The 27,061-nt window shown below is 43.3% G+C and overlaps 1 protein-coding gene across 4 annotated transcripts in view; it reads left to right on the top strand.

The window, feature by feature from the left end:
- DCX (doublecortin) overlaps window positions 1-27,061 on the top strand; it is a 101,885-nt gene that overhangs the window by 4,319 nt on the left and 70,505 nt on the right. For all 4 annotated transcript variants that reach the window (XM_024217411.2, XM_024217413.2, XM_024217412.3 and 1 more), the window contains exon 3: window positions 14,188-14,528. In XM_024217411.2, the coding sequence (XP_024073179.2) occupies window positions 14,188-14,528 (341 nt within the window). The remainder of the gene's footprint in view (window positions 1-14,187; window positions 14,529-27,061) is intronic.

Genomic DNA, 27,061 nt, shown 5'->3' with positions numbered 1-27,061 from the left:
GGGCATGTCTGTGCAGTGGGAGGGATGTGCGCAGTATTTGTATGGGCGTGTCTCTGGGTTGAGGGGATGTGCGCCGTGTGTTTGTAGGGGTGTGTCTGTGGGTTAGGGTGTGTGTGGACAGTGTGTCTGTAGGGGCGTGTCTGTGTGTTGGGGGGATGTGCACAGTGTCTGTAGGGGCCTGTCTGCGTGTTGGGGGGATGTGCGCAGTGTGTGCAGGGGTATGTCTCTGCAGTGGGAGGGATGTGCACAGTGTCTTTAAGATTGTGTCTGCGTGTTGGGGGGATGTGCACAGTGTCTGTAGGGGCATGTCTGTGCTGTGGGGGGGGGGGGTGCGCAGTATTTGTAGGGGCGTGTCTCTGGGTTGAGGGGGATGTGTGCCGTGTGTTTGTAGGGGTGTGTCTGTGGGTTGGGGTGTGTGTGGACAGTGTGTCTATAGGGGCGTGTCTCCACCTTGGGAGGGATGTGTTCAGTGTCTGTGGGTTGGGGGTGTGTGTGGACAGCATTTGTGTAGTGTGTGTATCTGTGCAAGAATGTGTGCATTGACACTAACGGCTATTTTAGTGGTTCGTGGTAGGCCTTGGTGCCTGTTTGTGTGTAGGTTATCTATGGAATTGTTGAATTGCAGACTATTCCAAACTGTTTCTAAAACTGAGATTCAGGATGAAATCTGGTCAACTCAGAACTTGGGCAGGTTGTTCAGTTTCCTCTCAGTAAACCGGAGTTATTTTGGCCCCGTGAGTTACCTCTGACCCAGTGAGCTGCCATCTTTAATGATGTCACACTCTGGAGACAAAGCCGCCTGAAGTCAAGACAGGAAATAATATCATTACATGGTCAGAGCTTCATTTCGTTCCCAGGAGCAATGCCATGGCGGGGGAGGAGGGGGGGTGTCTGCAGTTGGCATAGTTGTGTATAATGAATGAAGAGGATGCCCACAGTAATTCTTGTGCTCTCTTCTCAATTAGAAATTTAGACACTTGGTTCTTTCTTATCTGGATTCACCGAGTTGAAGCTATTTTGGTATTGTTAGGAAGCAGGTTGGTGGCATTTTCATTCAAACAGACCTTCTGGCTCATTTGATGAGACTATAGGAAAGTCACGAGGCCCCTTCCTTTTATTAGGAAACAGCAGGTTTTAATGAATAAGACACTGGCCTGCACATTACGAGGAGGTTGGTTCTGTGCTGAGCTTTGCCTGTGATTCATCGTGTGAGCTTCAGGAAGGCTCTATACGCCCACCCACCCTTCACCTGAATGTTCTCACCTGTAGAATGGGGATATGGATACTTGTTTGCCTTTGTAATGCACTTCGTGTTCTATGGATGAAAACGTATTAGAATAAGTAATATACTAAGTAGTATTACTTTGGGAGCTTCACTAGCAAAGATACAGAGATGATAGAATAATACAACTTCCCTACTACAATTAGATTAAGAACAGATGTCAAACAGATGGAGGTGTGAGGATTTTTTTAAACTAATGATTATGTCATATATTTAGTGTCAGTCTTTCAGTATGTCCAAAATAGTCGCCAGAGGAACGGTGCCAGCCACATTTTTCTAGGTTTCACTGTTTATTGTAACTCTTCCATTTTCAGTAATAGCTTCATAAAAAGGAAACATCACATTTCCTGTTCCATTGGTTTATCTCTTACGTGTCCTGTTTTTGCAGTGGAGTAGAAGCAAATATCCCTGCCTTTTTATTTTTAAAAATCATTTTGCACTGGCTTCACCGTGCTGCAAGCAGGAATGTTACCCAGCTCCTGGAAAAGTGTTTGTTTAACTGATTAGGTTACAGCAGGAGGTGCTGACATTTTGCCTTTGGTGTGTCACACCAAAATGGCAATAAAAAAGATTTAGCTGCTGACGTGAATTTGAAAAACAAGTACTTATTTAAAATGTGGTTGGCAGAGTCACACTACAGAACCTCAGCCAATGTACACATGTATCTGAATGGAATGAAAACAAAGAAATCCCCATTCCAATGAATAAAAATGTAAAGTTAATAGCCTAATGCCTTTACCAACTACTCCATGATAACAATGTTCCCATGTCACTATGGATAGCCTGCTTGCAGAACACCAAACAGAAAGAGAAAGAGACATTAATGGGTTATAATTTATATTACAGCAGCTGTAGTTGCACTGCAACTGGACTATAATTGTTCACATAATCATTGCAGTTAACTTCTTGCTTATAAGATTGTATTCTAGCACATGCAGGGAAAAAAACCAAAATGTCAGTAAAGGGATAAAAATTATTTCAATCATATAATTAACCTTTTATATTAATGGTAACTACATGTATCAAAAAGAATAATTGGAGTGTAATGAAAGCATAATTACAGTCATTGTTTTATAAAGCATAACCTTCAATACAGCAACTAGAACCTGGAAAAAGTAGTTATCAAAGAGCGACTGATCTTCATAGACTTTGCTTTTGGCATAAACACTGAATAACTGAAATTAGTGTTAAGTGTTACATTCTGCATTTTTGATTATAACATCTATATCAGGAGTCAGCAACCTCTGGCACGCGGCTCGCCAGGGTAAGCACCCTGGCAGGCCGGGACAGTTTGTTTACCTGCCGTGTTGGCAGGTTCAGCCGATCGCGGCTCCCACTGTCTGCAGTTTGCCGTCCCAGGCCAATGGGGGCTGCTGGAAGCGGTGCAGGCCGAGGGATATGCTGGCCGTGGCTTCCCGCAGCCCCCATTGGCCTGGAGCGGCGAACAGAGGCCAGTGGGAGCCGCGATCGGCCGAACCGGCTGACGCGGCAGGTAAACAAACTGGCCCGGCCTGCCAGGGTGCTTACCCTGGCGAGCTGCGTGCCAGAGGTTGCCAACCCCTGATCTATATCATGGAAGGCTGTTCTGTAAACAGGGGGTATCAGGGTATCATAAATATGTTCTTTCTAGGATGCAGGGTCATATTAAGCAATGCTGAACTAACCAAAGTCTAGGAGTACTTGTGGCACCTTAGAGACTAACAAATTTATTTGAGCATAAGCTTTCGTGGGCTACAGCCCACTTCTTCGGATGCATAGAATGGAACATATATTGAGGATATATATATACACATACAGAGAGCATGAAAAGGTGGGAGTTGTCTTACCAACTCTGAGAGGCCAATTAAGTAAGAGGAAAAAAAACTTTTGAAGTGATAATCAAGATACCCCAGTACAGACAGTTTGATAAGAAGTGTGAGAGTACTTACATGGGGAGATTGATTCAATGTTTGTAATGGCTCAGCCATTCCCAGTCTCTATTTAAGTCTAAGTTGATTGTATCTAATTTGCATATCAATTCAAGCTCAGCAGTTTCTCGTTGGAGTCTGTTTTTGAAGCTTTTTTGTTGCAAAATTGCCACCCGCAGGTCTGTCATTGAATGACCAGACAGGTTAAAGTGTTCTCCTACTGGTTTTTGAATGTTATGATTCCTGATGTCAGATTTGTGTCCATTCATTCTTTTGCGTAGAGACTGTCCGGTTTGGCCAATGTACATGGCAGAGGGGCATTGCTGGCACATGATGGCATATATCACATTGGTAGATGTGCAGGTGAACGAGCCCCTGATGGCATGGCTGATGAGATTAGGTCCTATGATGATATCACTTGAATAGATATGTGGGCAGAGTTGGCATTGGGCTTTGTTGCAAGGATAGGTTCCTGGGTCAGTGTTTTTGTTCAGTGATGTGTGATTGCTGGTGACCCAGGGGCTGGGGCAGAGAGGCCCCACCTAACAGAGGGAACCCACGTAGGGGCCGGGAGGGCCGAGGTGGGAACCCAAACGGAAGTGGGAACCCACGTAGGACCAGGGAGGTCTACGGTGGGGACCCAGACCATAGAAGAGGGAAGCAGGTGGCTCCAGTTGTTGGAGGGCCTGCACTTTGAAAGAGATTCCCTGAGGGCCCAGCTGCGAGGAGCACAGGGGCAATAGGAAACTCCCCCCTGGGAGGGTTCTTAAGCGGGAGGGTGTGTAGTGGGGCGGACTGCCCCACTCCCTGAGAATTTAGGCTGCAGCAGGCCAGTGTGCCTGCGCAGATGGGCAGCCGATCAGAAAAGGGCTTATTGTGAGGCAATCAGGGCCCAGATTGGAGGCAGCCAATCAGGGCCAGGCTCAGCCCTATAAAAAGGCTGCTCAGGGAGAGAGCAGTCAGTCTGTCCCAGGCCTTTGACAGGGGAGGGTCTGTCTCCAGAGCAGGAAGACTAGCACCTCGGACAGCGCAGTGCTGGCCAGGCTCGGGGAGCAAAAGGGCGCACTAGCCCGTAGCCTGCCAGGCTGCAGGCCCTGAAGGGAAGGGCCTAGCGGGTGCAAGGGGCCGTAGGGGAAGCGGCCCAGGGAAGTGGACAGACGAAGGGGAGAGAAGGAGGACAGCGAGGCTGCCGCCAGAGGGTCCCTGGGTCGGGACCCAGAGTAGAGGGCGGGCCTGGGTCCCCCCCTTTCCCCCTTGCAGTACACCCAGCCATTGGCCGTAGGGAGCGGCCATTATAGACCACACCAGATCCCTGACAGGCGGGATTAGACTTTGGGGTGTGGTTGACCACGGTGGCTGGACATAGAGACTGCTGATTGACACACACACCCCCCCGGAAGGGGGTGTGGATGGACTGAAGGGCACTGCCGGAGGGCAGTGGTCCTGAAGAGGACGCCGCGGGTTGGTGAGCGACGTGGGCTCAGAAGCCAACCAAGGGTGAGACAATGGGCGGGACACCACCGAGAGAGGGCGCTCCACTGGACTGAGCTAATTCCCAGAGGCAACCAGTAGGAGGCGCCGGGTGGTGAGTCCCAACCCTGTTACAGTGAGCAAGTAGTTTTTAAGTGAGGTGAAACTTGGGGGTACACAGGACAAATCAGACTCCTGAAAGGGGTACAGTAGTCTGGAAAGGTTGAGAGTCACTGCTCTAAACCACATTTCCTTAATTTACTTATGAGAATTTAATGTAGGACTGTGTCAAAAAACCTTACTAAAATAAAGATATATCACATCTACTACTTCCTCCCCTATCCACTAGTCCAGTAACTCTGTCAAAGAAGGAAATTAGATTGGTCTGACATGATTTGTTCTTGACAAATTTGTGCTGGCTATTACTTACCTATTATCCCTTAGGTACTTACATATTGATTGTTTAATAATTTGTTCCAGATGTTGAAGTTAGGCTGATTGGTTTATAATTTCCTGAGCCCCCTTTTTAAAGATAGGTACTATGTTTGCCCTTCTCCAGCAAACTGGGACCTCACCTGTCCTCCCTGAGTTCTTGAAGATAATCACCTAACAGTTCCAAAATTGCTTCAGTTAGTTCCTTAAGTACCATAAGGGTGAATTTTGTCAGGTCCTGCCAACTTTAATACATCTAAAATTATCTAAATATTCTTTAACCAGTTCTTTCTCTATTATGGCTTGTTTTTCTTCCCCCTTGTTGTTAATATTAATTGTGTTAAGCATCTGTCATAATTAACCTTTTTAGTGAAGACAAGCAAAATAGGCATTAAACATATCAACCTTCTTGATATAATCAATTAATAGGGCCCTACCAAATTCACGGCCATGAAAAATGTGTCATGGACCGTGAAATCTGGTCTCCCCTGATGAAATCTGGTCTTTTATGTGCTTTTACCCTATACAGATTTCAAAGGAGTGATCAGGGTTTCTCAAATTGGGAATCCTGATCCAAAAGGGAGTTGCAGGGGGGTTCCAAGCTTATTTTAAGAGGTCGTGGTATTGCCACCCTTACTTCTGCGTTGCCTTCAGAGCTGGGCAGCTGGAGAGCAGCAGCTGTTGGCCAAGTGCCCAGCTGTGAAGGCCGCGCCCTGCCAGCAGCAGTGCAGAAGTAAGGGTGACAATAACATACCATGCCATCCTTACTTCTGCGCTGCTGCTGGCAGCGGCTCTGCCTTCAGAGCTGGGCTCCCGGCCAACAGCCGCCGCTCTCCAGCTGCCTAGCTCTGAAGGCAGCGCCACCACCAGCAGCAGCTCAGAAGTAAGGATAGCAGTACCACAACCCCCGACTACAATAACCTTGCCCCCCTACCCCAAATCCTTTTTGGGTTAGAACCCCTATAATTACAACACCATAAAATTTCAGATTTAAATAACTGAAATCATGAAATTTATTATTTTTTAAATCCTGTGACCATGAAATTGACCAAAATGGACTATGAATTTAGTAGGGCCCTAGTTATTAGCTCTCCTTCCCCAAGAAATAGTGGACCGACACTTTCCGTTGTCTTTCTCTTGCTCCTAATGTATTTATAGAGCCTCCTTTGACTCCAGATTTCTTACCATACCAAACCCAAGCTCTTCAGCTTCACCTTGAACGTTTGCCATAATCTTTCCCCAGTATGGGCTCGTTTTCTGCCTCTCCCCATGTTCTTCCTTGCCCTTAAACCTCCTGTCTCCTTTCCCACTTTTAGCTTTGTGCCTTTTATCATTCTGAAAAGGCTACTGCCACTTCTCCTGAGATAGTCTAATCCCCAGTGTGCTGATGCTGTATATTAAAGCAGTGCCTCGAGGCACCAACCAAATTGGACACCCCACTGTGCAAGGCACTATACCAGGGGTCGGCAACCTTTCAGAAGTGGTGTGCCAAGTCTTCATTTATTTACTCTAATTTAAGGTTTCGCGTGCCAGTAATACATTTAAACATTTTTAGAAGGTCTCTTTCTATAAGTCTATATATTATATAACTAAACTATTGGTGTATGTAAAGTAAATAAGGTTTTTAAAATGTTTAAGAAGCTTCATTTAAAATTAAATTAAAATGCAGAGCCCCCCCGGACCAGTGGCCAGGACCCAGGCAGTCTGAGTGCCACTGAAAATCAGCTTGTGTGCCGCCTTTGGCACCCGTGCCATAGGTTGCCTACCCCTGCACTATACAAACACATAGGAAGAGACAGTTCCTTCCCAAAGAGTTTACAATCTATATAGACAATGAGTGGGGGGAAAAGGGAATATTCGGATCCCTTATTATACAGATGGGGAACTGAGGTGCAGAGAGATTCAGAGACATGCCCAGGGTTACCTAGGAAGTCTGTGGCATAGCTGGGGACTGAACCTAAATCTCCTGAATTCCTATCCAGTGCCTTCATTTTTTGCTGAGCCTTCCTTCCCTTGGAAAGTGGTCTATCCTTGTCTGGTTCATGGTTTGGGTTAGGCTGCATTGTTTGATGGTAGATAGTTCACCTGCCCTAGTATGTAGACCTAGGCTTCATGCCGCTACTGGTCAGAAGCTGGTTTCATTTGTATAAAACATCACTGGGTGACTTTGGCTAGGGTTTGAGATGAAGTTGAATATGTGCACCAGCTGAAAACTGTGTTATGTTTTACAAAGAGCCTAGCGCATGCTAGAACAGATGGTGTGTTAGTAGGTGTGTTGAAATGCCCATGTGGTGTGTGTGCAATTTACTTAGTGCAATAAACTTCAATATTAAACTAACTGAAGGAGGTTCCGGAACCTTTGGAACTAGTGTACATGGCTGGTGTCCTGGAAAAAAACCACCCTAGCATGGGTACTTACATTCTAATAACTAAAATTACTGCTGCATTTCAACTGAATTGTTTTTCACTGTTGCTGACCCAAAATGACTACTGAGTCCCATCCCAAGGTTGACAGGGTGAGTGCCCTCTGTATATACAGGATGTAAAGCACCTTGGGGTCTTGCGGTATGAAAGGCAGTATGGGAACATACCATTTTTCTTTTATATAATTGCCTTATTTTACAAGCAAGATCAATAAGCTCCTCTTACTCCTAAACTAAAGACTCTTGTGGGAGAATCTAGAAGAAAAATTCACCCTAAAATTCCATTTTTAAAATGGTGCCTTTTGCAAGTAAATTCTAAGGAACTGGAGAAGTCTTCAGGGCAACAGAAAATCCCGCCTCGTGCCTGAGATGGCACGAAACCCAGGTGGTAGAATCTGAATGGCCAATCCAGCATAATACAGAGGCGCTCCAGCAAGGGGCTGAGTCCAATTCCCATTGAAGTCATAAATCCCCAAGAAATGTGAAAGTCAAATGCAATATAAAATGGATGAGCTGTGGGAGCCAAATCGACAACCAGAAGAGTTGGCCTCAGCCCACGAGGGACTATTTATTGGAATAATCCTTGGCAGCTAAATTTTCAAAATGGCCTCAATCCAGCTTCTCCACTCGTGCATGAAAATTTTACAGCAGAATTTATTGCACTCACCAAACTAGCTGGTGCAAATTGAGAAGCTGTTTTTTGAAAAGGTGACCTTCCGTCATCATCAGCTGTTATCAAAGGGAGATTGCCAAGCTACGTTAAGGCTTAACTGATAGCCTCTACAGTTTAAAGCTATCACCTCAAGCCTAGTGTTCCTTTAAAAAAAAAAAGTTTAGATGCAATGGAAACTGTGCTTAATTTAAAGCCATAGTGGACTAATTAAATTTGATAGACGGGTTCTAATGGAAAATACAGTAATTATGACTTAGGCTTGACTTTGAAACTTTAAACCAAATCATTGTCTCTGCCATGACAAAAGGCGTATATCCTTGGACTGGCTGTGTGCCATGATAGATGTAACGCAACACTGTAGTTATTTGGCATCGTGTTGAGCGTGTCCACTCCTGCAGCACCTTGGCATCATGACCCAGGTAGCCCATGCTTGCACTAGCCTGGTGCCATGATAAAGAGAAGTCAATCCTGTGTCGCTTTGGCGCTATGGATTTAACATACATTCTGCAGTGATCTGGTGCCATGAAAGCGAAAGCCTTATTTAATAGCACATTTTTCTTTAAAAAGAAAAACAAGTAAAAATGTGCAAATGAGATTTTCCTTTGAGACGAGTAGGTTGCAGAGGTCAATGTGACTATTGTGTTTGGGGCTGTGGGGCTGCCATTTGGAATTCAATGTGTGAATACAACAAAATGGCTGCTCATCATATCTTAATGGATGTGAGCTCCAGCTGCATTACTGAACATGCGTTCAGTTCCTGAATGATAACAGACCTCATCCTGCAAAGACATAGGCACATAAGTATTCATAATGAATTCAATATGACTTAAACTTTAACACGTGTGTGAGCCTTGGCAGGAGTGAGGCCGGGGGCGGGAGGAAGCGCTCTGCTTTTTGTGTTTGACTCTCAGTACTGTTCTGTGCTCCTCTCCCTCATACCATTTGATAAACTGTGAGTTCCCTCCACCAAACCACACAGTGGTTATTGCAGTTATATTTCTTTGTGTCTGGGGAAGTCCTATACCAGGGATTCTCAAACTTCATTGCATCACGACCCCCTTCTGACAACAAAAATTACCGCATGATCCCTGGAGGGATCGTGCAGCCTGAGCCCACTGGAGCCCCGTGGCCCTGTGTGTGTGTGGGGGGGGGCAAAGCCCCACTGCCCTGTACGGGGGGGGGGGGGTGGGGGGCAAAACTGGAGCCCAAGAGCTTCAGCCCCAGGCAGAGTGCCTGTAACCAGAGCCCCACCACCTAGGACTGAAACCCTCAGGCTTCGGCCCTGGGCGGTGGGACTCAGGCTTCAGCTTTGGCCCTGGATCGCAGTAAGTCTGAGCCTGCCCTGGGGACCCCATTAAAATGGGGTTGTGACCCACTTTGGGGTCCCGACCCACAGTTTGAGAACCTGTGTCCTATACCTTGACCTCTCATTAGCTACTTAATAAATGTGTGGGTGGAGAAATATCCATTGCTCATGAAAGAAGCCTTCATTTGGTCTCTCCTGGACAACCCTTTGGTTCTGGAGGTATTACCTCTTTGTGCTTGGAGCGTTCTTATGTTCCCTGAGATGCCTGCCCATTCCTTCTACTGCCCTGTCACGCAAGTCATTTGTCGTTGTTTGTTTGTTGTTCTCTACCAAATAATGAATCCACAGTAATAGAACTCTATTTTAGCAGATTTGATAGATTGCTGCAAAAATGCCTCCAAGTGGTACATGACAAAAGAGAAAGAAGAGTTTAAAAAGGAATTACCCCTGTGAGGAACTTAATAATAATAATTGGCAACTCAGAGGCCATAAAATATGAGAGGTTGGGACATACATAAAATGAATCCAAGATTTAAAATAACAAACAAAGAGCCCCCCTTCCACATTGCAGTTAAATTTGTGGCTCCGGAAGGGATGATTTTTTTCATACAGACCTACTACTGCACCTCAGTCATTCTCTGCAACACCTCTGCTTCTATTCTGAATGTTGGTTTCTCCTGAGAGCAAGCTGCCAATCAAAGAAAATTGCTGGCTGGCTTTGTGATGTGAACAAAAATATTCACTAGGGGCTAGGTTGAAAATACAAAACTTATTGTGTTTTCCACATGTGACCATCAGCATAATTTGAAAGGCCAGTGTCTGAAACTACTAGACTATCTAGCCCTGCAACATCCCCGCATTAAGGTCTAGTAAAGGAATATTACCTTCACTCCTCCAGAGTGTTATAAATATACTAGACAACTACATAGCATAGTGAGACATTTCAAATATTTCTCCTGGAGCAAATGTAACAGTTACATTCCAACAAACAGAACAGTAAGCGCTGATTTTTTTTTTAAATGTGGAACTTATCCATGAAAAAATGTTCTCTTTAAGGTTTTGTGTATTTATAGAACACAGTGCAAACATATATTTTGCTTTTCTGTATCCTCTTTTATTCAAGCACCCCAAAAGCATTATGTAAACATTAACGATTTAAGCCTAGTGTGGTAGATATTACTATCCTTGTTTCACAGATATGGAAACTGAGACATAAGATCAGTTAAGTGACTTGCCGAAGATCACACAGGAGCCCTATGGCAGAAATAGGAATAGAACCCAGATCTTCTGATTTTCAGGCCTGTGATTAAATACAAGACCATCCTTCCTCGCTCTAGAATGTAAATATTATATTTCAGGGATGGGCCACGTTAAGATAGTAGAGGAATCACAAAACCACTAAACCCTTTGGCAGGCCAGGGAGTGTGATGCATGCGGGAAGTGGGAGGGGTCAAGTCCTGTTGCCAGGGGGTGTGACTGGAGGTGGAAGGAGTTGGGTCCTGGCCCTGGGGAGGTGATGCAGGGGGAGAATCGGGTACTGTACCTGGGAGGGGGTGAGGCAAGGGGGGATTGCATGGGGGGAGTCAGGTCTGTAGGATGATGTAACTCGCACACGGGGGAGGGGGTTGGAGAGCCTGTCCCCCACTTACCCTGTAGTGGTGACTCATGTACGGGGCTGGGTCCAGCTCCCTGCTCTAGCCCACTGGCTCTCATCCCAGTATCTCGTGATGCCCATGTTCAGGCTGGTGATGCCCTGCCCCTTTCCTGGCCGCGGTGCTGCTGTATTGCCTGCCCTGAGCCGGGTTATGGCAGGCCAAATACAATGATCTAGCAGTCTAGATGCAGCCCCTGAGCTGCCTGTTGCCCATCCCTGTTATATGTCTGGTGTTTGACTAGTGGAAGGTTCAGGGTTCTAACGGGGGTGGTCTCTCACTGTGTAAGTCAGACGGCACTTGCAGTGCTTCAGCCACAGAACCAGCTATGCAGCTAGATAAAGGCAGGACCCCCCTGAACACCAGCTGCTGCCGAGCTGAAACAGATAGATAAACTGCAGCTTATCATTTATTAATCAGAAAGACCTAGGATTAGGTGCTGCTGAAAGATGATCAATATCTCCAGTGGGAATTCTTCATAATAGCAAAGCATTGTGTAATGTCTTTATACTTCTGCTAGGTCCAGTGGAAGAAATATAAGGAATTATGAAGCCTCAACTATAAATGAAATGTCTGTGATTGAGGGATCCTGGTGACAGCATAAATGCATTGGTGGTTTGTGTTTGCCTTCAGAACATCATAATGGGATTGCAGCCGTAATGTAAATCCCAGGGGTACATTACTTGATCAAATGCATAGTTTAAAAAAATCAAATAATCATCCTAAGTCTTGTGTCTTTCTTCCCCTGTGTCTCACTCTATGCTGGGGTGTTTTGTCATTACACCTCTACCCCGATATAACGCTGTCCTCGGGAGCCAAAAAATCTTACCGCATTATAGGTGAAACCGCGTTATATCGAACCTGCTTTGATCCGCTGGAGTGCGCAGCCCCGCCCCCCGGAGCACTGCTTTACCGCGTTATATCCGAATTCGTGTTATATCGGGTTGCGTTATATCGGGATAGAGGTGTACTTCCCATCTCTTGTTCACATACAATTCTGGTCTTCTCCTTCCTCCCAGCTTGACCCTTTGCATAACTTTATTGTTATTTTGTATTAAATACTGCATTATGAATGTGCACTGTGCTTTACAGGCAATTTGAATACAAGGTCCCTGCTCCCATGGAGCTAAGTATCTAAAAGAATTTTAAGCCCTTTACATCGAAAAGGAACAGAGTAAGATTTATATTATGTATCTTTTCTATCACTTTCTTATCGTGCCATCACACACTGAGCAGTAATAAGAATGTAAACACTAAACACACATTCGTTCTAAGCCTATTAGAGGCTTCCATGTATTATAAAGCTATTAGTGTTCTTGCCATATGTTATATGAAGGAAGCTTCTCTGTGCCTGTGTCAGGAATGTAATGTAGGCAGAGAAGGACAAATATAAGGACACTATGGGCCTGATTTTTTGTTTGCTGTCTTCCACCTTGTGTAATCATGGCTGCTGCATTCAGTTTGCACAGGTGAGGTGTAAAACGCCACCCCTGGTGAAAGTGAATGGAGAATTTTGATTTGGTACCACTTTGCACAGGTGTAAACGTTGACACAAGGTTTCAAGCAATGGAGAATCAGGCCCAGTGTCTTTTCACAGAGGAAAGGTATCACGATGAATTGTGTGTACGTCCTGTCGCTGTAGCTCTTCATAGATAGTATGCAAGAAAACCCAACCAGTCCACTGTCAGGGAGAACAGTTCCTTAAAGGATAGTCTATCTAGTCCGAACTAAATTAAAGTCAGAATGTTCTGATAGGTTTGAAATAGAAACATAGCAAAATTTCACCCAAATCCTGCAAGATTATCCTAACAAAACCCCACAGGTCCATAAGATCCTCTGGACTTGTGGACAATCCATTGAATTTTTATGAAATTCATATTAAACAGAGAAAGACTTGTTACATTAACTTATCCCTTACTTTACCCACCGCAGAATTATTTCCTGCAATGGATTCTTAAGTGATTTCTACAGCCTCATCTGATACGACTCAGGCACCTGAGCTTCTGCCACTCCCACGGGGAGACTGTTTTACAGTCTGTGCCCCAGTAATAAATCCCACAAATCCCTAGGATCCTGCAGACTTCCACCAAAATAAAATGTTACAAATCCCCCGGTGCTCAGATACCCTGGAGATGAGCATGACGTAAAACCCTGGATAGGTAGGATTCCATATATTTGATTGCAAATGAAAAGTGTGAACCAAATTTTGAAATGCTGACTTTTTTTGTTCAACATTATGTGGATTAAACTCAACTGTGACCTTTTAACATTTCACCTATGGCTGCTAAGCATGAGCTTGGATTTGTGTGGTACAGAAAATGTGAGCTATAGCATTAGGTGTAGCATTTAAAAACAATTACGTCAAGGTCTTATTTCTTCTTTTGAATCAATGAACGTACAATAAAGCCCATGTGCAATGCCTGCTAGTTTCATCAGCATAATGATCCTTGAATTTGCTTCCACTAGAGATTCTTCAGAACCAGATTGTCACCATTTTTCAGACATGATGCAAGATGCACCTTTTTGATCAATGTTGGTATCTCTTGGCAATCGGGGCCAGATTCACACAGGTATTTATGTGCCTACAGATGCAGATAGGCACCTAATGGGATTCACAGAAGTGACTTCTCGAGGTTTTCAATGGCAGACAGGTGCCCAAATCCCTTAGACACCTAGGGGGATTCATAAAAGTGTCTATCAGCATCTTTAAGTGCCTAAACACCTTTGTGAATTTGACCCTTGGTCACTGGGTTGTAATCCATTAGTTTCTGTTTATTTTAAGGGGTAGTTTATTGACCAGTGTATGTGTTTTGGGGAAACACTACTTGCTTTTACCTTGATACTATAGTAACAAGCACCTAAGAAATGTAGGTAATAATCAGAACTGGCTGAACAATTTTTATGAAATGACATTTCAATGAAAAATGGAACCAAAATTTCATAAACTTGAATTGTGCAATGTTCTCCCCATTTTCCAACCAGTGCTAATAACAACATGTTGGTTCCCTATATAATTGCCTCTGTATTTATTATTTTCAAAAGGGGAAAGCTATGTCTGTTCATCTGACAACTTCTTCAAGAAGGTGGAGTATACCAAGAATGTCAATCCCAACTGGTCCGTCAATGTGAAGACATCGGCCAACCTGAAAGCACCTCAGTCTCTGGCCAGCAGCAACAGTGCCCAGGCAAGGGAGAACAAGGATTTTGTGCGTCCCAAGCTGGTGACCATCATCCGCAGTGGGGTGAAGCCCCGAAAGGCTGTTCGCGTGCTCCTGAACAAGAAGACTGCACATTCGTTTGAGCAAGTTCTCACCGATATCACTGAAGCTATAAAACTGGAGACGGGTGTGGTCAAAAAGCTGTATACCCTGGATGGGAAACAGGTAAGGGATTTGCAAATTTCTTTTTCTTTTCCCTCTCCTCTCCTCTATTTCGCTCATATATTATAGCAATGCTGACTAAGTGAACAATTACTGAAGCCTAAAATTAACCTGAGATAGTCATCACCATCTGTTCTTCTGGAAGTCAGACTTCTCATGCCAGTGGTTATGTTACTAAATTGTCACTGGTATTAATATCAGGCAAAGAATGCAGCCAACCGTCTGAATGAAACAGATGTACTACCCCACTGTCTGAGCACCAGAGAGCTGTGTATATTCTCCAAAAGTTTTCCAAAATATATAAATAATGTGAGCAGTTTGTACTGTAGGTTTATTTATTTGTTAGGTAACCATAGCAGCAGCTCTCAAGGACTCCCTACAAGTATTAGAACAAATGTGATGTTTTACTATTTTGTTCTCAGATGAGCACTAGTCAGCGTAAATTAATTGGTGAGTAACACACTCATCTGGCTAACTCTGTACTAGTAGGAAAATGTATGGGACATGTGATACCTTCATGGGTAAAAGTATAAATAGTTAATATACAGTAGGGGCTCTGGGTCAGAATTTTGTGGGTCATTGTAAGCAGAACATTTTGACTTGGCTCTACATGTTCTTATTACACACAAGCACATTTTGTAAAGTACCCCTCACTTGCTGTGTTGTGGCTAACAGACCATTGAATAAGGTCTTTCTGCTGCTGCTGCTGCTATGGAATCCCCTAAAGGAATGTGTGCTATACAGCTTGGGGTGCTGGGACAGATAGATACTTCATCTATCTTTGGTTAAAGTCACAGATGCCAGTGGCTCTTGGAATTGGGGTGACCTTTTTATTTTTTCCTCTGTCTCTATTTTCTCACTTTTCTGAGTGGGGAAGTACAGCCTCCACTGATACTGTATTGGACACTCTTTTTATTGTGGGGACTGATATTGGCGATTTAAAATGACTAATTCCATTATCCATCTTCTGCAGAAGGTGTTGGTTTACATATTGTTTCTTGAAACTTAAGCAAGAAGGTAGATAATCTACTTGAGCAATGTATACATTTTAATGAACGAAAAAGTCAATTTTTCAGGTAAAGAATGTTATATTTGTCCGTAATGTATGTTAGCCCATATCTGTTCCTTGGGTTTAGAATGTAAAGTATCATACTGAATATCAGCCCAGGTTAACTGCTTTGTCTCAATTTCGGTGTTCTCACCTGTGTAATTCATTATTTATTATTGCTTCAAAATGAGACTTTTTCGTTGTTCGGTCAAAACTTTTCTTTAGATTTGGGTCAGCCAAGCATTCGCCACTCATGAGACATGATGGTTTATACTTTGGTAATGCACCCTCCTACCACCATGCCCAAAGACCCTACAATGTATTGTCAAATAAACAGGGACAGCTAGTGTTGTAGGTGAAAGGCTAGAAGTGAGGGAGAGATGGGAGGAGTGGAGGAAGGAGAAGGGGTGCCGTCTGACCCATTAACCACAATCCAGAATGGTACACATTTGTGTGTGTGTGTGTGTGTGTGTGTGTGTGTGTGTGTGTGTGTGTAAAACACATCAGTGTTGTGCATCTCTTCCTCATAGTCACATGATAAATGAAGGGGTTTGAAATCTATGGGACCTGCAAACTCTTACTCATGGAGTATTCCTTACTCACACGAGTAGAGCCATTGAGTTCAATACAGTCAGGCCTCTGGGTCAGAGTTTTAGGTTGGACACTGTAACTTGCCTCAGTTGTCCTAAGTAATGTGCTCACTCTCACCAGAAGCTTTGAAAGTGCTTTTGGCTGTTGTTAGCCAAGTCCTGCTGCTCATTGGAGCCCCCTACAGGAATTTATGCTGTATAGTCTGCAGCGCTGAAGCCCCTGCTGTACATTGAACTATTGATGTGAGTAAGGGTTTGTAGGATTAGGCCTGATGTCATTTATCTTTCCCTAGCACATGCCAATGTCCTTGGCTGTCAAAATATACACATGCTCTTGAATTCAGTACTAAAAAGTGGCCTTAAATTCTTAGTGCCAGAATCTGATAACTTTTCTCACAGTGAATGGTACCCTTATCCACCATTGACTTCAATTGGACTGCTGGTGGAGTAAAGTTCTACTCAATGTGACTAAAAGTATCACAATCTGGCCCTGAAAATTTACTCAGTCCTTGCTCTGGAAAGCTCTCAATGACTTCAGTGAGAGTTTGACTCACTGACTAAGGACTTAAGGATTTCTCTATATGTACTCTCCACCATTCCTCTGGAACACATATTTTACTAGCTGCCTGAGAAAAGATGCATCTCTCTCTCGCATACCCGTTCCACTGTATATGAAGGGACATGTGGTGATGTATTTTTGAAGAAATAAAAAGAAAAATGAGATCATTTGCAATCTGACAATGATAATGTAATATCTAATAGTTGGTTGTTACATCATTTATTAATAGAGCTCTACACCAGGGAAAAATGTGGCCCAGTATGTTTTGGTTTCATTTAAAGTTTTCTTCAGTGTTTGTGTTTTAGTCTGTTAAACTGTATTTGAAGTTTCCCACCTAAATTTGTTCCCAGTGTTGCTAAAAAGAACCAAAATTTTCTGCTGTGGGTGCAGTTGTTGGCTGCTATGATCCACTGTCTCATAGTCCACCATCAATTCTGACCTTCCCACAAGCTATCAGAAAGAAGTCTTTGAAGGCATAATTCTGACAAACCGTGGTTTATTTTCCAAAAAAAAGAGATTCATGCAAAAACCCAAGCTGCTCAAAGCTGAAATGTTGACAAGACTCTTGACAGTCTCACTATTTAAGTGCCATCACAGCAGTGTTACTTCCACTGTCGCGAAATGATATAATTTACAAAGGCAATGTACAAAGGCAAATCATCCTTATTGAGTCCATATGCTTCACTTAATGAGGTGAAATGATTATTTATTTTATGCATAGGCATTTCTATGACACTCATCAGCAGTCATCAGAGTGCTTTAGAAATGTAGGCATTAGTGGTGAAGGTACAGTGGCATACAAATAATTCCATTTCTACGCACTGCAAACCTACTACAGATGGGATGATAAACTGTAAATTTGGAGCAGGATGCTGTGTGTATGAATAAACATAATATCCATAGAGTTTAAGCCCAGAAGGGACCACTAGGTAATCTAATCTGACCTCCTGTATATCACAGGTCACCAGCCAGCACCTGCACACTAAATCCAACAAGGGAAAGGAGATCTAAAAGAGACTAGACTACTATGTGCCATAGGCAGAGAGTAGGAGGGGCAGAGGAGCACCAGTGCTCGAGAATATCAATGGAACTATTTTTTTGTTGTTGTTGCTTTTGTTAAAAAAATAAAATAGAGTTGTGTTGTTGCTCTGCGTATCTTGCATTTTCTATGGAGGAATATTTCAGTTTTTCTTGAAACTATTAAACAAACACTTTGTGTTTGTTAAGAAGCTTATTTATTTTTGACTCAGTCTTGCACGTATTTCTAATGCTCCATTTAACTGTATTCATGCAGTCTCTCTGCTGGGAGCACATTGCCACCTCTTGACAGAAACCCCATAACTCGAAAAGAAAGGAACTTCAAAGAACCTACTGTACATGAGCCAACGCAGTGAGAATCAAAGCAATAGGAGTTTACCTCCTACACTCTCACAGCCATATAATAAATGATAAAGGACAAAGAAGATAGTGTGTTAGACCACTCTTAAAGATAATGGGCCAAATTCAGCTCTGTTACATGGGTGCAACAACTCCTACTGCGTCTGTAACTGAGAGTGGAACTTGGTCTAATCCAAGGAGTGTATTGCAAATTGGTTGCCCTGGCAAATTATTATTCTTATTATTTTTATTACAGTAGCATCCACAGTCCCTTATCAGGACTGGGTCCCAGTAGGGGCCAGGCACTATTTGAATACACTGGAAGAGACAGTTCCTGCCGTGAATAGTTCATAATCTAATTTAGAAGAAAACAAAATAGAAACTATAGATGGGGTTGTAATTTTAAACATCCTGATGATCAGAATATTTGAATGCAGTACAACATGAACCAGATTTTGCAACTCTCACCCACACTGATTATCCCATTTGTGCCTACCTCTTTTTTTCTCTGACTGCCACACCTAACTTCTTACATACCTAAAATTTTTGCTATTGCTGGAGCAAAGGTTATTCTCTTCTCCAGTTGTTGGTCAATAATGATAGCCCATGGCCTCCACCCTCTACTTCCCACTAGACTAGACATGGGGTGCAGATTATGTGTGTAAACCAACATATGTTTTCTGAATCCTGTCTTCTCTTCATACATAAAAATGAATACCTTCTGTACATGCTAAGCCTCTCCATGGCATGTTCACTTCTGTATTCTAATCCAGTTTTCTGTAACAATGCTCTAGAAGATCTAGATCCACAAAGGAACTGAGGTGTTGCAATGCCTAACTTTTAGGTGCCTAGAAAATCATTGGAACCACAATGCAATCCACAAAGCCGGAGTTAGGCTCAACAGGAGATACTGAGGGAGTCCCATGTCAGAATATCTCACATTTCAGTGGTTAAGAACTCTCTCCTGAGAGGTAGGATTTGACGAGTAGTCTCCCTTCTCCCTTTCAGTTGGAGGGGGGAATTGAACCTGGGTCTCCTACATCCCAGATGAGTGGTCTAACCATTGGTCTAAAAGCTAGAATGGGGGCACTGTCCTCAGATTTTGAATGAGACCTGATCTGGTAGGTGGCTTCTGGCCATGCCTACTGGATCAGGTCCCAAGAGTGAGATAGGTGGAGGAGTGCCTATCTTCCCCCAGTCTGTGGATTGCCCTTGGTCTTCGGTGTCCAGACCCTTTGTGTGCATGTCCTGAGGCAAAAACATAGACTCCTAGGGAACGTTTACCCTGAACACTTAGGTGCTGAGTGAGTTTAGGTGCCTATAGGGTCAGGTGGTAGCCGAGTGACAAGGTTTCGGTGCCTAAGTACCTTTGTGGATCTGGGCCTAATTGTCTATCACTATTAACTGTTTACTCTCTGTTAACAGAACAGCAAAGACTTCTGCTGATGGTTAACTAAATGCTATAAATGATCTCCTGTTGAGAACTTGGTGGTGTTGAGGTCCCAGTCAAGATGGGGATCCAGCTGTGCTAGGCACTGTACAAACACAACATAAAAGTTCCTGCCTCAAAGAGCAGAAATAAATGCTATAATGCTGCTATGAGAGACAGTTTAATAGATGGTGTTTGGTAGCTGGATTTTCCTCCCATACCTCCTGGATTCTTCTGTAATAATAGTCATGACAGGATAATTGAATACTTTCTTAGCCATATAAAAATACAGTGGTCTGTTCTCTGGACTTGATCATTTCAATTATATAGGGAAAAGAGATATCTATGCACTATTCAATGACTTTTGTCTACAGGAGATGCTCCCTAAGTGCTTCTGTCCCTTCCAAGTGTTAGCTGTCTCATCGAATGAAGTTATATACATATTCATATGTCAGGACATTTGTGGTCTTACTCCCTTGAGAATTTTCAGCCTTGATAAAATCTTCCCCTCTAGCAATCTTTGCCTTGGCAAGAATTTAATTTGGCAGGTGATGGTGAACTTCATCTTTCTGTTTGCAAAGCAGCTGCAAATATGTACAAGGCTGCCCCGTCTCTGGTGCCTGGAGAGGAGTCACCTTGCTTTAGATGACTTGCGTGAATGACGACACTGGCTATTTAGAGGAAGAAACATTTTTGTCAGAGATGAGCAAGTTCACGAGAGAGAATTTGTCAGGATTCCCAGATCACAGCCAGATATGCAGTTGAGAATCCAAACTAAACCAGTGTTGTTGCAATACTGGTGAGGAGCACAATTACAGCTGATCAGGCTGTGATAGTGAAAACAACAGATTGGCTCAATTTGGCCTCCACCACACTGACTTTAATTTGGCATGTGGAAATGGAAATCCGTCACACCAGTTTGGCCACCCAGCTGTCATTACAGGTAATGGGCCAAGTTCTACTCTCAGTCATGCCAGCATAGTTTTATAAGCTTCAGTAACAGGCCTGTACTGGTGTGACAGGGAGCAGACTTTAGATAGATATACACAACCCCATCCATTGGTCTATATTGAGCTCTTAAGAGGAAGGTGGAATAGTCCCATAATGTACCTAGTAATGTCTGCATTGCTATGAGATGGGAAGGGAGAAAATAATTCCCTCTAGCACCCTATAGGTAGTTAGCTTATGTCCAGAGGCATGAGGTTCACTTGTTTTGTAGCATTGCATTCGCTTGCTATCACAGTGGTTGGCCCTTCAAGGGGAGATGGGTCCAGCCCCACCAGTAACACAAATAGTTTACCTCCCCAGGTGGGAAGAATGAGCAAAGTTACATGACATGCAGTTCACATGACTATATCAGGCCTTTTTGGAGGGTGGAGATAAGGCAGAAGCCAGTGGAGAGCCAGAGGCAACACTCTAGGTAGGATGCCCTGGGAATAGCTGCTTGACAGAGACCAAAAGGGCTGCATAAGTTGCTCTACACTGAAATATGTTCCAGATAGAGGGCCTGGGGGTGAAACCCTGTAGGGACCAGGAGCCAGTTAGGAATTGTGGAGAGCAAGGCTGCTAGAGGAAAGCCTCAATAGGGACAGTACTAAGAGCCCTGTACCAAGATATTGTGAACCAGCTAGGAATGCTTGGTGGGAGTTCCTGTGTTTCCTTGGGCACTTTATTTATTACTATAAACCCAGATCCCCAAGAAGGAATGTTACTTCACACATGAACGCTAATGTTGAAGTGATTGGGGTGCTCAACGGGAAAACAGAGGCAGCAACTAGCCCAAAACCAGAGTGGTGTAAGTGGTGCTGCTACGCTTGTGTTGCTGCAAATGTCTACATTTAAGAGTCTGAGTCTAGTCTAAAACTTCTCTAGGCCTTTTAAGATTTCACAGGTTAATAATACTTTGGATAGAGAAGAGTCTTGTTTGCTTCATTTGGGGTTTTCTTGCATTCAGTTTCTTTGAGTTTCACTTGATGCCACTGAGCCAGCAGGAGATCTGTTCTCTCTCTCTCGCCTCTTCATTTAATTCCTTCTCTGGTTTAAGTCTGAAAATTTGGTGGACCTGCCATGAGTATTTCATTCTGATGTAAAAAGGACAGAGTTTGGTTCCCGAGAACTAGAACAAACATACCTCACACAAGTTAGTTTTTGCCCGGCATCCCCTCGCCTATGGTAACCATTGTGTGCTAGGTTAAAATGGCTGCTTTTCTTGTCTGATTCTCTTTTCTTTTCCAGAATACTGTGGTTAAGGGCATTCTTGTGGGATTGTCAGTAGATATAGAGAAATATAGGGCCTGAATCTGATTATACTTGCTTTAGTTCTAGATGGGCAAAACTCCATTGACTTCAGTGGAGTGACTCATGATGTACACCAGCGTATGGAAATCAAGATGAGACACTTCCTTTCTGACACTGGCCAAAGTTTCCATTTTACATGGCAAAATAATAATGGCCCAAGCATCTCATTGGAAATAGCAGTTATGCTGCATGGGATATAGAACTTCTGAAGCCACGTCATCATCACTGGCATAGACGTCATCCTAGATTCAAGTGCTGGGATATTTAGGGAGCTCTTAGTCTAAGTTGGAAGTTTCAGTGTTGGATGATTCATATGGTGACCAGACACTAAAACAGACTTAACCAAGTCTTAACTCAAGTATCTACTTAAGTTTTTAAGTGGATAAGCTACAGTGGATAAGCTAGCTTCCTGTAAATGTATTCCTAAATGTATGTGGTGAACTATTCATAGACCTGTCATCTAGAGCTGTTATCTAGAACTCTCATTGTGCCACTACATCAGTCTGTGAACAGTGTACCTATTTATTTCTATTTACATAGATTAGATTAGAGGATCATAGAAGTTGGGGAGGAAAAGACCTATTAGAACATGGATTTCTTCCCCCAAGTGAGGCTGTATCAGATATTATTTCTGGAAAAAATGCTTAGCTCAAGGCACACTTATCACTGATTTAAAAATGTACATTAAAATCCTCTAGGACCAATGTTCATGTGAAAACCCTTCCACTGCCAAAACTGCAAGTTCATTGCTTGCTCCCACTGAACCCAAAAGGTGAAATATATGAAACCTCTGTCACATTTACTCTGGCAAGTCAATTGAAGTGAAACAACTCCTTTCTTGTAGGGTTTCTTTAGTTTACAGAAATAAAGGTATTCAGGTCAAAGTTACAGTTCTGGACATTTGCCCACTTAAAACCTAAATAAACAAGTCCCCATCTCTCCAGTTTCAATTACTTACCAACCACAGTGCTTCCAGCACTTCTGAGGAAATCCCATCATCTGAGATTCCCATGGATGGCAGTGGGCTTTGGATCAGGCCCGTGTGAGGGATAACTAATGGATAACTAGTATTCTCCCCCTCCCCCTCATCCTCAGACTTGCTGTCCTGTAACAAGTGGCTTATTTTTTGATGGAGCAGGGTTTTGAGGTGTTGGGATTTTAATTAATAATATCCTTGCTCCTCTTGAGAGAGATCTTCTTGAGTGCATTGACCCTTGTGTACTGGTTTCTCCTAGTTCTGGATGGTCTCTGCTTTCCTTTATCATCCTTTTTCATGGTTCATGGAATGTAAAGGAGTCTTTTAAAAAGGGACATTGGTACTTGTGAAAGGGTGCTGTACTGACAGCCTTGATGTCTTAATTCCTTTGTTCAAACAACAGGAATGGCCTGGATAGCAGCAGCCGTGCAAGTCTTCTCCTCCCTACTCCCCACCAGTCACACACACATACAACTGTGCCTTGAAAGGGCTGAGAGGATATTTCACTCTTCATGGCCAGTTTAGTCTTTGGCCTGTCAATCTAGAATGTCAATAAGGCCACAACGTTATTAGAGTCTGATATAGGTATGAGTGTAGATTCTTGTGTGATCTCTGCGCAGCTCCCAAAATTATAAAGTGAACACAAGAAGATATAGGGTGAAATCCTGGCCCCGTTGAAGTCCGACAGGAGTTTTGCCATTGACTCAACAGATACAGGATTTAACCAACAGTTCTCTCATCACTTCCTTTCAGTCAGCAAAGGTGTGGCTTTTTTATGACTGGTTATTGCCACAAGACTGGTAAAAGATGTTAGAAGGTGTATTTTGTTCTCAAGGTGAAAATCTCAGAGTCCTCATCTCTTCCACCAGTGAACTCCAGATTCTCAGTGCCAGATGCTGAGAAAACTCTTGTCTCCTGCACACGTAAGTTTCACATCTGAGGTGGATACTTGCCTAGCAGGATCTGGATAGAGACCTGCTTCTTATTTCACAGGCTTCAGGCCCCCGTAAGGCCATCAGATGATAGAGACCAACAGCCCATTACCTGTTTGGATCAAGTCTGACCTAGAAGTGAAAGGGTTTCCATTACCAACTTCTGGGCTGCCCACCCCTTACAGGTAATTTTAAAAAATAAATGGTGACCAGCATCTTTATTTTGGAGGTTGTCTTTTCCGGTGACATCTTTCCCTTTCATCTGAATGCCGGTAGAAAGGGAGAGAATTATCTGGATATCAGGAGGGAAGGGAATTATTCATTGTGGTGCCAGAGGGTTTAACAAGGAATAAATAGGCTGAAAACAAGCAAAGGAAATTGTATACCGAATATCAGGAGACAAGACAGGTTACTGGCCAAGAAAGACGTTTAGGACTTTTCCATTTCTTATTGGTATTATGATACGATACAAAAGAGTTTGGTTCCCCTTCAGTGCCTGAGCATAAAATGGTATTGATGGGAGTTCCCTTTGTATATTGACAGGATAATAGATCAGAAAGTCTTTCTTGTGCTTGCATTTGAATATATTTCTAATGTTTCTGACACGTCTGGAACCTGATGTGGGTGCTTGGTCAATGTCTCGTTTCCTGTCTCATTCTACATCTCCTTTTTCTTTCCTGATCTCTGCTGCTGAATTCCCTTCTCTATTACTGGTCTTGCAGCCAAAAGTTTTAAGTTATTCATGCTGTAATGACTTTATAATATTATTTTCTTCCATTTTTATCATATATTTCATACTCTGTGCTCTGCAGTTGGAATTCCTTGAAGGGATTTGTGTACTGGAACATAACTTAATGACAGACTTGTAAGAACTTCCACAACATAGTCTTGTTAGATGACGGAGCATTCTTTCCTTACTCTTTTGCACCTGACACCTTTCATGGAATTTGGTCAGTGTATTAGTTGGTTCTGCATTGATTCTTTTCTCTATGAAATGTGCACCCTGATGTAGCCATACGTCTTTGATCGTTTCCAGGGATAACCAATTCCGTCTTACAATCTAGGGTCCATCGGGGTGATGAGATTTATTGGCATAGAAATGAGTGCAATGAAAACACGTCTAAAGGAGCATTGGAGAGAGAGGTTCAATCAGATCTGTCTAGATCTTCAATATTGTTGGAGCTGCTGCAGCTTGAGCTCAAGAGTTCCTGTCAGTCAAGCAGCTTGCGGCAAATTGATTGACATGGAGAACTGGAGTTCTAGGGCTGATCCTGGAGATTTACTGAACAGGCAAACAGAAGTAGGGATAATGACCAGAACGTGAATTCCTCAAGGAAAAGAGAGACACCCCATCCCCCATGAGCCTGCAGCCAAATCTTGAACTGCTGGGCATATGGGCCTTATGTAACATCATGCCTGACGCTACGGGTCCTAAGATCATGTCAGTTTTTCTATTTAAAAACCTCTGAAACAGAGGGGTGATACCAATGTCCTTATCTGTTCATTCTGGACAGAGCCGGCTCCAGTTTTTCTGCCGCCCCAAGCGGCAAAACAAAACAACAACAAAAAACAAACCAAAAAAAAAAAAGACGAGCGGCGGCACTTCGGCAGCAGCTCAATCGTGCCGCTTCTTCGGTGGCGGGTCCTCCCTCTCTTCCTCTTCGGTGGCAATTCGGCGGCAGCTCAAAGAGGAAGAGAGGGAATGAGGGAGCCACCGCTGAATTTCCACCGAAGACCCGGACGTCCCGCCCCGATACCGGACGGAGTGCCGCCCCTTTGAATTGGCCGCCCCAAGCACCTGCTTGGTACGCTGGTGCCTGGAGCCGGCCCTGATTCTGGAACCATATTTGTTTCTTACTGAGATAGATGCAAATCTCATTGCCACTGAATTGTAACTATCTTTGTCATTTAAAAAAAATATAATATTGCAGAAAAAACACCTTGAAATAGACATCCATTTTTTCTAACTTAGAAAATGCTTCTGTTTATGGACATTTTGGAAGCAGTTGGTCTAAATTGTGACCTTGTTGTTGTTGATTTATTTGAAAGGGGAAATTAATTTAAAGTGAACAAAAATTGGATTTTGAAAAACAGATGAATGTGCACACACGGTTATCAAAACCTTACGAAGCATTATTTTAGCAGTGTGACTGAGTGCTTGTTTGCAGCAGCTGGATTGGCATGAGAGGTCAGAGCCTTTCCAATCCTCCAGGTCTGTGATCCATTGTCTGAAGGACAATGAGTACAATAAACTGTACTGGGGCCACAGAAATAATTATGCAGCCAGTCTGCCTGCAGGGCACCAGGGGAGAGCAGGATTTGAGTATCCTTCATTGCTCTCCCCTGCCCTCACCATCTGCTGTGTGCTGTTTATATGACATTCAATCTGTAGGCTGGGGACTGCAGCTCAGCTTCCTCTTTTGCCTATCTGTAGATGTGATTAGCTTTAAAGTCCCGGGTTTCATGTGAGGTACCTAGCCTGGCTGACCATTTCTGGTGGGAGAGTTGATGGTGGCGAGGGATGTTCTCCTTATTACGACTGGGTGTGTAGGAAGGGGCAACTGGTTAGGAAGAGATTATGATTTTTTCTTTTTTTTTGGTGAAGGAGAGTAAACGATCAATGTTGGCCTAACTATGCTCCTCATTTACTTTAAGGGAGATTTACCACTGGCTTCAGTAGGAGGGCTGCTAAACTAATGCTGCAAAACTAATGTTTTGGAAAATCCTACCCTTAATTTTTACCTACCCATTCTTCTTGAAAGGAACATACGTCACCACGGTTAATGTGTGTCTTCTCTTAACAAGGGTGCGAGTCTCAGCTACCTCTTTGCATTATCTGAGCTTTATTCATTTTTCACAGTTACAGCATCACATACATGAAGCCTGGAGATAAAATAACACCCTTTTTCTTCTTCCACAACATCCAGTATTTGTAGGAGACCATGAGGTACGTTACCAACTGAGATAGCAACTAATCTGGGGTGTGTTTTTTCAACTCTTCAAGAATCTTAAATGTAGGAGATAAATTAGTGCAGGGACAAATATGTATTCCAAACTAGGAAAGCCGAAGACTTGTTTGAAATCTTCAGCCTGAGCAGCCTGCCTTCATATAACTGAGCTCTCCAAAAGGCAATAAGATGTCTGAAATAACTAAACTTCTCTCCACTGAATTTACACATATCAGGAGCCTTATCAACTGCTGGCAGGCTGCAGGATTACATGTAAATTAAGTGTATCAAAGACTTGAATTTGATAGCCAAAATTAGGAACCAAGAATATTATTCTTGCATACTTGAAAGCCCTTCATAGTGGATTAGAAACAAGAGC

The sequence above is a fragment of the Terrapene carolina genome, unplaced genomic scaffold (assembly GCF_002925995.2).
Source record: "Terrapene carolina triunguis isolate 2854851 unplaced genomic scaffold, T_m_triunguis-2.0 Scaffold131, whole genome shotgun sequence".
NCBI lineage: Eukaryota > Metazoa > Chordata > Testudines > Emydidae > Terrapene > Terrapene triunguis.
This window is presented reverse-complemented; position numbering and strand designations above follow the sequence as displayed.